Source organism: Colossoma macropomum, unplaced genomic scaffold (assembly GCF_904425465.1).
Source record: "Colossoma macropomum unplaced genomic scaffold, Colossoma_macropomum, whole genome shotgun sequence".
Taxonomy (NCBI): domain Eukaryota; kingdom Metazoa; phylum Chordata; class Actinopteri; order Characiformes; family Serrasalmidae; genus Colossoma; species Colossoma macropomum.
In genome coordinates, this window is record NW_023495922.1 from 1,340,933 (window position 1) to 1,354,979 (window position 14,047).

The 14,047-nt window shown below is 35.5% G+C and overlaps 1 protein-coding gene across 1 annotated transcript in view; it reads right to left on the minus strand.

The window, feature by feature from the left end:
- Positions 1-397: 397 nt before the first annotated feature.
- Positions 398-14,047, minus strand: part of LOC118803539 (NACHT, LRR and PYD domains-containing protein 12-like) — a 208,371-nt gene continuing 194,721 nt past the window's right edge. The window contains exons 10-13 of the mRNA XM_036564029.1: positions 5,661-5,834; positions 3,089-3,262; positions 2,604-2,644; positions 398-930 (exon numbers count right to left, since the gene is read on the minus strand). Coding sequence (XP_036419922.1) covers positions 398-930; positions 2,604-2,644; positions 3,089-3,262; positions 5,661-5,834 — 922 coding nt within the window. The remainder of the gene's footprint in view (positions 931-2,603; positions 2,645-3,088; positions 3,263-5,660; positions 5,835-14,047) is intronic.

The following is a 14,047-nucleotide window of genomic DNA, read 5'->3' on the forward strand; positions in this document are numbered from 1 at the left end:
TCCAGTATCCTGCTAGCCATAAATTAGAGTTAATGAGAGAGAGAGAGAACCAGAGAGAGGAGATGAAAAACAGAGAAAGAGAGAGAAAAGAGAAATATGTAGAGAGAGAGAGACACAGACGGAGAGGAAGAGAGAGAGACAAGGGGGGGGGGAGATAAACAGATATACAGAGAGAGAGAGAGAGAGACTGGACCTTACAAGGCAAAGCAACACTGAACTTGTGTGTGTGTGTGAGAGAGAGAGAGAGAAAGAGAGAGAGATGGACACAGAGATAGAGAGAATATGAGAGAAAGTAAATGTGAGAAAGTGTGTGTGTTCTAGGGCTCCTGAACATCACAAAACACACACACACACACACACACACACACACACACACACACACACACAGGAGGTTATATTATCTCAAACACACTGAGGAGTTAGAACCAACCCAAAATCCAGCATAGAGTGGTTCAGTGAATGTGGTGTAGAATGTGTGTAGGTGTGTCAGTGTGTGTATATCAGAGGAGACTCTGTAGAAGGACAGAGTGCCGGCCGGATAGTCCAGATACACTCCTACTCTCTTACAGTTGGAGGGACGAGTATAGAGTTCAATGAGCTTATTATTGTGACGGACAGAGTAACTTTTATCAGAGCAGATCAGAATCCAGGACTTTTCGTTTGCTCCAAACTCAGAGTCAGCACTGTCTCCTTTCCTGCTGATTGATTTATATGTTACTGCTATATCAACCCTCCACCCGTTCAACTCAGCCTCCCAGTAACAGCGTCCAGTCAGACTCTGTCTACACAGAACCTGATACCACTTACCAAATCTCTCTGGATGATCCGGATATGACTGATCATCCCACACACGCTGCACCTTTCTGTTCCCGTCAGAGAGAGAGAGAAATCTGTTCAGTGTGTTTGGATCCAGAGTGAGCTCACAGGAATCTGCACACAAGAAGCGACATTAGAGTGTGTGTGTGTTTGTGCATGTGTGACAGAGTGTTTGGTGCGTAAGAGAGTTTATATGTGTGTGTGTGTGTTGATGAAACACAAACACCATATAAAATACTCACACATACACACACACAGTACTTGCACACAGCTATGAAACACTTCCACATGTCTGGGTGGATGAATGTACACAGGCTGCAGTCACTGATGTGTGCATGAGAGTTTTCAGCTCACCTAGTAATCATTTCACTGTAACAGGAAGACAGAGTTTTACAAGAAATAGCATATTCAGCAGCATCTCTGGAAAAACTCTGTTTGGACACTTTTAGGGATTAACAAACAAACTGCTCTATCAGTGTAATTAGCCTTTTCATCTTCACAGTTTTTACAACTGCTTAAGCGCAATAATGAAAATGGCTCAATTTGTCCAAACACTACACACAGTTCACACAACCACACACACACATGCAGCAGAACACGTCAGATCTTCTGCAAAATGAAACCTTCGTTCAGAATTATACAATAATTTAAGAAAATCCAATTTTGTCATAGTGCACACAGGGTTCATAACATCTGTTTGAACCAGTTACACACTGACATGCTCAATCTAAAACACCTTTAACATTTCTGCTTTTATAATAATGTCTGGGTTTGACTTCATTTCATAGACACTGTAGAATAAACTATATGAATAACCAAACATAACACAGAAGACCAGCACTACACAGTGATGAAATTTTTAACATCATTGTAACATCAATGTAACATCAGTCAATGCATGCAGGAACTTACAAAGGCTGCATTTTACACTGAAATTCAAAACAGAGCATTTTCTAAACAGAATATAGTACATAAACACCGCCAAACTATTTGTGGATACAAAAAAGAAAACATGAATTTAAAAGAATACAACTCACCTGTTTCCTTTTTTTAGTACTTACACCTGATTGTTGAGTTTACAATTAAGCACCTAATTGTCTGTTTACCATGTTTGATCAATTGGTTAGCAGGTGTAGAGAAGTGTGTTTAGTGGTTCACAAAACACAGTTTTTTTTGTTTTGCTAAAAGTGTGAGGCTGAGAATGTGCTCATAGTTGTGCAGATCTTAGGTTTCACGTGTTCAGTGTCAGGTTTCACTAACTGTTTTATTTCTAATTTTAGTGTGTAAGCAATCATAAACTGTAATCAACCTTTCTGTATTGTTAGCAATAGAGATGATGTTCTGATTTTTGCTATCGCATCCTACACTGTGTAGAACCATACAAGATGCGCTTCTAGACAGACTCTTCACTGAACCGTAAGACCACACAAAACCATTTTTTCAATCATAATGGTAGTTCAGTGTGCAGATCCATGTGTGGTAATTCTTCTTTTACAACGATTTGAAGGCCAAAGACAGCAAGGTAGAAATATTCTCAAAGTCCCAACAACAAATCCTGGTGGCCCAGTGTTGTGACGAATTCTCATACAGGATGAATTATCCTATACTTTTCCAGAAACCATTTTCTTTATGCTGCTGAACATGCTCTTATTTTGTAAAACTCTACCATCCTGTTATAGTGAAATGACTTCCAGGCATGCTGAAAACTCTGATGCACATGCACACATACATTACATATGTGTATGCAAGTAGGGTGTGTGTATGTGTGAGTGTGTGTTTGTACTTACATTTCTTTGGTCTGATTCTCATCTCACCCTGATTTTCCACTCTAAAGAACACAAACACAGATCAGTGAGAGATTTTCAGTGAACAAATATTTCTCTTTTTCCATCCATCTTTCTTTCTTTGTTTCTGTTTGTAATATATATATATGTGTGTGTGTGTGTGTGTGTGTGTGTGTGTCTGTCTGTATTTATTATCTATATATTATTTATATATGTCTGTTATGTGTATATTATGTACATGTATTTATCTTTATACATATATATATATATATGTCACTCTGCCTCTATCTCTGAGTTCATATTTCTGTCTTTTTTATTTCATTCTTTGCCTTTTTCTGTCTCTCCCTCTCTCTCTCTCTCCATGCTTTTCTCCTTGGTCTTTCACTCTCAGCAGATTGATTATTTACATTTCTCTATCTCTCTCTCTGTCTCTCTCTCACAAATGCACACGCACACATATATACACCTGTGAATACAGTTGTTCATACCTGAGTATGTTGAGTGAGCAGTGTGGATCCTTCAGTCTAGAAGAGAGCAGCTTCTCTCCTGACTCTCCAAAGAGATTATAGTTCAGATCCAGTTCTTTCAGATGTGAGGGGTTTGAACTCAGAGCTGAAGCCAAAGAAGAACAGCCTTCCACCCTGACCATACATCCTGATAATCTGCAGAGTGCAGAAAAAGAGAGAAATAGACTGAGAGAGACAATGCAGGGAACTTAGTAGATGTATATGTAAATAAAAATGTAAAAGATGGAAATAAAGTAATCTTTTTTAAAATATTAAAGAAATGTAATGTCTTTAACTTTATGCCTTTTGGAAATCAGGTCTAATACTTGATTAGCTAAGCTATTCACAGTAACAGAAATTTTGACACCATAAGTGCAAAGTCATTTTAATATGCTCATTTTATATCAAATTTATTTGAGGCTTTATTCCTGTTACAGCCTAAACAAGATCACTAATATGTTTAATGTTTTCCTCTTGTTAATAAAAATGCACTTGTTTTAAAACCTTTTAAACATTAATTTGAAGGAGTGAATCAGTGTATCTTACAGTTCTGTTATCCATGTGACCTTGATGACACTTTTGCTGTTCAGCCTATTGTTCCTGAATGGGTTGAGTTAAATTAATTGGGGTTGGGGGTTACTGTTGTATGTAGAAAGTTAATGACTGTTGACCAAGTGAAGTCAAATTCTGTGGATTTGCTTTTGATGGAGGCTGAAAGATGATCCAGTGATAGATAATCAATAAGTAGCTTTTTTCCAGTGAGTAATGTTAATTGTCCTCCTTGAGTAACAGTTCATCTGAACTGTCATTTTGGTGATTGTTAGCACTTTTAACACAATATTTTTTTTTTCCAGGGCAGTGCACATTGTAAAAAATTTTATATTGTACAAGGTGCATGCTGGTGCGATTAGTTATGTCAGCTAGCTATGTTTTTAGGAATCTTTGACCATAAGATATCAGTGGGAGTAACTGAGAGTTCTTCTTCCTATTTTCTAGAGTGTATGTATAGTAGTGAATCTGATTTGGATGCTAAATTTTAAATTTTGGACAAGGGTTTATTTGTAGAGATGATACTAACAAAGTTTGAAATAAAGTTAATCCTTATAAATTAAACTTGGTTATCCTTGGCTTTTTAATTATGTTATTTTAAAGTAATTATATCTCTAATGTCAGATGTTATCAGGCCCCATTATAAGCATTGCTAGGTCAGTTAGGCCCCCTTCCCAAATAAATGTACGATATTAGTTAAAATCAACTAAAACTTATTCTCATGCACAAGATCCTGTGACAGCAGAGTATAACCTGAGGGAGGCGCTGCTGCTGCTCTTATGCAGTGATGTCTCTGTTAAACTACCAGAGATTGACTAACATAATTTGAAAAGTTGAAACCTTGGCTCGTCCAATCACATCAGACCTCCTATGTTTTAAGCCAATCAACCCCCCTTACTAAACCTTTCCCCTGCCTCTTATAGGGTTAGCCCCACCCCTGCATCACCTGAGCTGAACCATTCCACTCTGCAGGGGTGTTGCTATCCTATAAGAGTGGATTAAAAACAAGGGTAAACAAAATCATAATTGCATCTCACAAGGCCTTAATGTATAACATTACCGGTAGGATATTTCATCACAGGGAGGGTCTCTGATTTTGCACTGCAAAGTATTCAGCAAAAGCTGAAGCTAAAGCCATATTTTTGGCTAAAAGCTCACTAAAATAGACATTAGAAGTTATACAAAATCTATAATATACAAAGTGAAACAGTCAGGATATACAAGAGTGAATACATTCACCTACAATATGGATGTGTGGTAAATTATGGTCATTTTAGCTGGCTGTTGGGTTTTTACTTGGTTGGGTTGTTAGCGAACCCTCACTTACTTATGTGAGACAAAAAAAAGGGATTAGGCTAACACTAACATTAACATTAACACTAACATTAAATAATTTCACTTAATAGTGAGAGTGTGAACAAGCGAGAGAGATATAAATAACATTACTGACACCTATTCACATTCTTTGTTTTTGTATTTATCTTAAGTAACTGGAAACAATAATTCCAGTATCTGCCATAAACTGTTTTTTAGAGTAAATTAATGTCAATGAAAAGGTCATATAGTTGATCATAAGGCACTTCCATATCCCTAAATTTCTTAACCTGTAGATGGAAATCAAGAGGCAGCAGCTCTGTCAAAGGCCAGTCAGATAAGAATTTTTACCAGATAAAATAAATGTTGAAAGATTGAATTGATTGCTCTCTCAAAATGGTCTCCAAAGGATACATTTTTAGATCTATCACTATTTTGCTGTTAAAACTGTATTTGTGGTGTAGACATTATGACTATCACCACCACTATAAAGAAAGAAGTTTTGCTAGAATAGAGCATTTCACATTGAACTCTGAATTAACTGAATTTCTCTCATTAACTGAATAAAGAAATTTAGAAATAGCAGTGGAATCCCCCTTAAATACATTCAAACCCACATGTTGTTGACATATGGGTTAATCAAAGAACATCACAGTTTAACATCCCTTTCCAAAATGAAGAGAAAGCTGACCTGAGGATCTCCAGTTTACAGCATGAACTCTTCAGTCCAGAAGAGAGCAGCTCCACTCCTGAATCATGAAGCTCATTGTTACTGATGTCCAGCTCTTTTAGGGAGGAAGTTTCTGTTTGTAAAACAGATCCTAGATTTTCACAAGACTTTTCCCCAAAGTTACACAAAGATAGTCTGCAAAAAAGAAAATATTACAAATCTTTTTTCAAAGAATTATATGATTTTCCAACATTTTTAATAGGAGACAGGCAGGTAAGTCAAGCACTTGCACTATACGTTTATGCAACCATGCTTTGTAGTATGTGCAGAATGTGGCTTGGCCTCGTCTTAATGAATTAAACATGGGAGTCTGAAAACGTTCATTGCATCACAAAGCTGCATATGTTGCTCCCAAATGTGTATATATATATATATATATACAAGAGAAAGAGAAACAGAAATACTGACATGAGTATCTCCAGTTTACAGTGTGCACTCTTCAGTCCTGCAGAGAGCAGCGCCACTCCTGAATCCTGCAGATAATTATTACTGATATCCAGCTCTCTCAGAGAGGAGGTTTCCAGTTCTAAAACTGATTCCAACTCTTCAAAACTTTTTTCTTCAAGACTACATGATGCTAGTCTATAAAACGAGAATAAACACAACATAAAGACAGAGTATAGGTAAATATTTAAATTTAACAAGAAAAAGTAATTAAGTCATGATAATACAACAAATGTAAAAAATCTCTTCTGCATTTTATTTTACTACAATGCTTAAAGTAAGTGACAAAAGACAATATTTCTTTCTCTTTCTCACAAACATTGCTGGATTATTTGTAATGCTACAATTTGGCAGAAGGACAATGAAATCCAGAAATAAAGCATTGTAATGTACAGTTCTTTTTTTCTCCCTGGTTACAAAGCATGTGTGGTACATTAGCATCTTTAACAAAGGTTAATATTGTATCCCCAACGCAGTTCACACACAAAGCTACCAATATTATTAGAGAGCAAAATGAAGTAGAAAACATAATCAATAGTGAGAACCAAACTTTTGAAAGTGTAAGAACTGGAATACACAGACAGACAAAGGCTTTTCACACTACTGTCAAAAACATACAGTTTCTGTTGTTATTATTAAATGTACTGCTCCTGGGCTAGCATAAATTAATGAAATCCCTGAGTCAGCATAACTGTATGATGCACCCAGGTTAAAATGGGATGATTTTCTTGGGACTGTGAATTTTCAGGCTAACTTAATGTGGCATACACACTAATATATTAGTTACAGAACTTTGCTTCTGCTGTTATTATTTAATTTACTGACCATAGAGTAACACAAAAAATAAAGTCTACACAACTGTATGATGCCCCCAGGTTAAGACTAGATGATTTTCCTATGGTCAAAAAATTTACTAAATTAGCTTATTGTGATGATAAAGCTAAAAGATCTGCTCCAAAACTTTGCTACTACTTTTAAAATAAAATGTCCTGCTTCTGGGTTAACAGAGCCATCCTATATGATTGTCCTAAGAAAATATTAGGCATGATTTTCCTTGAACTGTAAAGGTCTAACTGTGCTAGCTAGCTAGGTAACTGCAAACAGGCTAAAAGATCCAGCTCCATAACTTTTGTTACTTTTAGTGTGTAAAAATGTTGTAAGAAATTGTTCCAAGCTAAATTTTAACAGTGAAAGAAGGGCATTAAATGAGTACTCAGGGTTACAATTAGGCTAGCCAGATAGATCAACAACCTAGCATTGCAATAGCAATCAGATTTTAACTAAACAAGTTAAGGCTACCTACAGTAATGGCCTGAATGCTCTGCCACATACATCGTTTGTCTTTGTTGTCTTGAAAATGTTTGTGAATTTTTCCCAACTAGCAGCACCACCAGAGTCTTGGTTTCACAAAGGTATTACAGGTAATTACAGTAGAAATATAGTAATAATACATGGCTATTGCTTAGCAGAAAAAATAAGCACGTACTGAATACTGATAAAGCTCAGATGACAAAGTTTGCATTCTTCATTTAAACAGAAATTCTCTATTACTTTTTAAGATAAGATATAGGTAAGATATAGGAACCGAGCAGTTTCCACTTAATCATCTCCATACTGACTTTGTGTTAAATAAGCTTCAGTGATTTCTAAAAGATTGCACTCAACGGTTAAATCAGAAATTTAGTCAAAAGGTTAAATTAAAAGGAAGAATTAAAATACCAAGTTTTTATTGATGCTATATACATATTTAACAGTCAAATGGAATGTGTTTTTTAACTGTAATTTCTTTGTGCACATTTGTGATTTGATGATAATGTATGGTTTTTGTGTACCTTGTGCATGATGGATTACTATGTGTAATATTTTGTCTTACTTTTAGTATTGTTATGGGGTTTTTTTTTGGCACCACTTAATGACACAATTTCTGACATGGATGATGAAGTTGATTTGACGATGAAAAATTCTGAAATTAGCATTAATCGAATTCATAATGTAAGAGTATTATGATGTAAGTTAAATTTAAATGACTAAAATCAATTACTACTAATTCATGCTTTTATTTTTTTTGATTTGTAATACTTATGTATTATGTTTTTAATGCTTACACTTTAGTAAATCTATGGTTAGAATCACCCTATGCAGAAAATTCAATTGGATTTATGTATTTATGCCAATATATTTAGAGAGATGTGTACCTTTCTAACAATAACAAGTTTTAACTGGTAAATTTCAGCATGCTTAAAATATCAGATTAAAATATGAAACATGCTTTCAACCCTAGAATTTAGCATGATATATTCTATAATACAGATAACATATTTAGAGAGAAATAACTGAGGAAAACTTTTAATTAACATATTTTTTGTCATTTATCTTGACATTTGATCTCCATCTTTAAGATATAATTCTTGACATAAATTTTGGTATAATTTAATTCTCAGTGTTTCTCAATTTTTCTGTTATTTGACCATTCTTGATGGCTCTGCTTATTATTCTGGACACATTAAGTTGTCATTATAAGCTGACATAGGCTGGCTGCATGAGTGAAGAATGCCTGCAGTGTGCAGTCACACTTCTTCCTTTTACTGTTATTCCACTTATGAAGTAGACATATTACAAATTGAATATTCAAATTCAAACTCTGGCATTTACAAATGTGTCTATGTGTCTTATACTCTGTCACCTTGTGAGGACCAAAGAGGCCTCCACTGGCTCCACCATCAGCTTCAGCTCACTTGTTTTGACATATTTATTTGCTTGTTAACACTTGATAATCTCTTTTTGCCTTCTGGATTTGCTTGGTGTGACACCTTTTAGCTTCTTGTGTATTTTGTATATACAACCCCAATTTTAAAAGTTGGGATGCTGTGTAAAATGTAAATAAATGTAAATAAAAACAGAATGCAATGATTTGCAAATCTCATAGACCTGTATTTTATTCACAGTAGAACATAGAACACATATCAGATGTTGAAAGTGAGATATTTTACCATTTCATGAAAAACATTAACTCATTTAGAACTTGTTGGCAGCAACACATCTCAAAAAATTTGGGACAGCGGCAACAAAAAGCTGGAAAAGTAAGTGGTACTAATAAAAAACAGCTGGAGGAGCAATTTGCAACTAACTCACATGACTAAGTATAAAAATAGCATTTTAGGCATGATTCTGTACTGGAAATCACTGCATGGGCTCAGGAACACTTCCAGAAATCATTGTCTTTGAACACAGTTTGCTGTGCAATCCACAAATACAAGTTAAAGCTGTATCATTCTAATAAGAAGCCGTATGTCAACATGATCCAGAAATGCCACCATCTCCTCTAGGCCAAAGCTCATTTAAAATGTACTGACGCAAAATGGAAAACTGTTCTGCGGTCAGATGAATCCAAATTTTAAACTCTTTTTGGAAACCAAGAGAATCCTGTGGACTCACGAGGAGAGGGACCATGCAGACCATCAGTGCACAGTTAATAAGCCTGCATCTCTCATGATGAGGTTGCATTAGTGCCAGGTGCTGAACTGGCCTGCCTGCAGTCCAGACCTTTAACCAATAAAAAACATTTGTCACATTATGAAACGAAAAATCCGAAGCGAAAGAAGACCCAAGACTGTTGAGCAGGTAGAATCCTACGTCAGACAAGAATGGGACAACATTCCTCTCCCAAAACTCCAGCAATTGGTCTCCTTTCTTCACAGACTTTTACAGACTGTTGTTTAAAGAAGAGGAGATACTACTCAATTATAGACATGGCCCTGTCCCAACCCTTGAGGTGCATTGCTGCCATCAAGTTCTTAATGGGTCAATATTTTTCATGAAATAGTAAAATGTCTCATTTTTACCATCTGATTTGTGCTCTATATTTATCTATTGTGAATAAAATATGGATCTATAAGATTTGCAAATCATTGCATTCTGTTTTTATTTGTGTTTATTTACATTTTACACAGCGTCCCAAGTTTTTTGGAATTGCAGTTGTAGATTCACTCCTGGTACATTTTGTAACAACTTTACCAGGTTGAGAGTTTGGGGCTGCAGTTTTGTTTGGGGGTTTGCCTCTGTTTTTGTGTCCTGCAGGGTGGTAGGACAGCAATTTGTTTTTTGGTTATCGTTTTTTTGTATAGCCAAGGTAAGGTAAGGTTGGATATATTTTTGTTGTATTGGCCTTACCAAGCTGAAAGCCTAACTTGTTATAGCTTCTGGCCCACAATTACCTTCTCACTCCACTTTCAAGCATTTTTTTTTTACCTTGTTCTGCCTGACTCCCTTCACACTACACTGGCATTAATGAAATCTCTTTGCATATCTTCATGCATATACATGTTCTTCGTCAGTTATGATAGATCTTGACAAATCTGCAGTACAAATTTAACTATATTGTTATACATAGCCATGTTAAACCTGGATCAGTTTAATAAAAAAAAAATATCAACGATATCATTGTCTGAAAATATGTATATAAAAATGCATACAAACATACATCACATTCATTAGTTCCATACTTCTGTGATCTAAAACAGAATAGCAAAATATTATAAAATTTCGGGATTCTAACCTGAGTATCTCCAGTTTACAGTGCGAACTCTTCAGTCCAGCAGAGAGCAGCTTTACTCCTGATTCCTGTAGCTTATTGTTACTGAGGTCCAGTACTTTCAGAGAGTTTTCTGTTTGTAGAGCTGCACTCAAAGTTTTAATGGACTCTTCGGTGAGATTACAGCCAGCAAATCTACAGGCAGGTAAAAAAATATTTGTTTCAGAAAATGTGTTTTAATTTGGAATTGTCTGAAGAATAATATTTAAAACTGCAATTCCATGTAATCCTTGCAACTTCCAGTATTGTACTGCTCTAATTTCATTTTGGTTTCCTGGATTTACAGAGCAAGAAATCATGGAACAGCTTCAACCAATACAATGACCACATAATGTGGTACACATACTGTGTTTACTGCTGTTTTCTTGAGTAGTACATATGTGTCTTCCATCTACAAACCCAATTCCAAAAAACTTAGGGCGCTGTGTAAAATGTAAATAAAAACAGAATGCAATGATTTGCAAATCTCATAGACCCATATTTTATTCACAATAGAATATATATGGTTTCTTCTTTGCATGATACAGCTTTCACTTGCATTTGTGGATTGCACGGCGATCTGTGTTCACAGACAGTGATTTCTGGAAGTGTTCCTGAGCTCATGCAGTGATTTTCTAGTACAGAATGCCTGTTTTTAATGCAGTGCAGCCTGAGGGCCCGAAGATCACAAGCATCCAGTATTGACCGACAGCCTTGTCCCTTGCTTACAGGGATTTCTCCAGATTCTCTGAATATTTTGATGATATTATGTACTGTAGATGGTGGGACATTCAAAGTCTTCGCAATTTTATGTTGAACATTTTTCTGAAATTGTTCCATAATTTTTATTTGCAGTTTTTCGCAGATTGGTGAACTTCTGCCAATCTTTGCTTCTGAGAGACTCTGCAACTCTCAAATGCTCTTTTTATGCCGAGTCATGTGAGTTAGTTGTAAATTGCTCCTCCAGCTGTTTTTTTATTACTACCACTTACTTTTCCAGCCTTTTGTTGCCCCTGTCCCAACTTTTTTGAGATGCGTTGCTGCCTTCAAGTTCTAAATGAGTTAATGTTTTTCATGAAATGGTAAAATGTCTCAGTTTCAACATCTGTGTGCTCTATGTTCTATTGTGAATAAAATATGTGTCTATGAGATTTGCAAATCATTGCATTCTGTTTTTATTTACATTTATTTACATTTTACACAGGAATTGGTGTTGTGAACCAAATCAATAGTAGTTCATGGCATGATTCAAGATAAGTCTGATTAGCGTTGAAAATAGAAACGTACACATCAAACTAAGGTGGATTTTCTTACTTTGAGATATCTTTAGTCTACCATAGACCACCCACGACATATTTTAACAGACGAAGACTTGGTTTAGTGTAACTGATCTGTTTCTCAGTATGTTTCTTCTCAAACTGTATATTAACTAATATTCACAAAAAAACAATACATTAAAGTTATTAAAACCCATTGTTTTTATAGTTTCCAATGCCAGGAGAGAAGTAGAGATAGACCCATTCCAACTAGACCCAGACCGATCTTCCAACTAATATAGAAAATTGTCAATATTAAAATTAGAATAATGTTGTCTCACAAAGCCTTATAGAATTCAGTTTCCTGACTGTCATCAAATATTGGTTTGAAATATCAGTTAAATGTGACCATGTCTGTTGGCAATACATTTTTAATGCAATTATCTTCTGATATCAATATGATTACAATATCATTGTGCATCACTACTATATATAATACTTGTATGTAATCAAACAATTTGTTTTTTTACTTGTAGATTAAACAAGAATCCACAAGTAGAAAACAAAAGCTTCAAATAAGATAAAAGACCAAATAATCAGCCAACTCTGGTTTGTTTTCCTTTCTCTTTTTATATTATCTCCTTAGACCACCTAGACTAGTCAGAAATTTCATGTTGCTCATAGGTGATAATACACTAATATTGACTTAATAATGTCTATGGTAAACACTCACTGAGCCTTTCTGTAGTTTGTCATAGCTGGGATGAGTCTTCTGTAACCCTCCTCTGATGTGTTGTATGTCTTCAGGTCCAACTCTTCACGCATATATCGTGATTGAAGACGCATGTAAGCTACAGCTGAGCATTGTGCAGGAGAGCGTTCCTTTTTTGAGAATTTATCTGGAATCAAAGAGAAAGAGTGGAAGGCTTTCAGTTATTTCTATCATTGAGTGACCAAACCTGTTTGAACACACGAGTCTGTCTAAACAGAACAATGTCGATTCAGCAGTTGGAACTTTGATTTTAAATAAATGCCACTAATATTGATTGACAATATCTAAATCTATTTTTTTAGAAATATCAATATATTTCTAGTGTTGTAAAAGACTGTGTCTGGGGATCACCATCGTGATTCTGCCATTGCCAGTTATTACCCATAAAATCTGTAACCTGTTATTTTAATTATCAGTTACATTCCAGTGTTTTCAGAATCTGCTTGTTTTTTGACCTCTGTCAGGGACAATAAAGTGTTAGACACACAGGTGAAAGACAACAGAATACTAAATACTAAATTTGTTACAGTTTTGCCGATGAAAATATTTTAATCCTTATCAGATATTTAGATTGATCAGCTTGTGTATGAACCTGCAGGGCACAACCAGCTTCTGCTTTAGGATTTTAGCTATTTAGCTGTCATTCAAGATCTATTGTCAGCAAAGTCAGTAAGTGGGGCAGGGGACTCTGTCCCTGCTAGTTTTTTTAATTGAATGAGATCAGTTTAGGAAGGGTCATCAGATGATGGTTTAAAAAAAATTGTATGGCATATAACATCTTTACAAAAGTTTGGGAACTCTTGGTCAGATTACACATTTTCTTGATTTTTAAGTGAAAATAAATGTCACGCTTCCCAGTTCTCAGTGTAACTCTGAACCACCTTACGAACTCCAACTCCCAGGATTCCTCAGTCTGTCATGTGACTCATCCAGCCAATTACCTGTCTGCTTGTCTCTTCCATTGTGAAGTATTGCTTCTGTTTTCCAGTGCATACCGAGCCTTTGTCTGTGGTTAGTTCTCCTGCTATGACACTGTTTTGTCTATTGTTATTGATTCATGGATTTTCCCTTTTGGTTCACGTTACTGGTTTGTTTGCTTTTTGGTTTAGATTCTCACCTTTTTGCTCTTTACTGTTTTTGCCTGGTCCCATGTATCACGTTCTGGTCTGGTGTTAACCCTAATCTTTTAGATCATTCTCCTTTCAATAAACCTTATTGTTTATTTTACATCCACGAGTGTCTGGTGACACTGAGTGTTGCAAAAAATTAAAACTCCCTCTGCATGAAACAAAGCTAAATATAACAT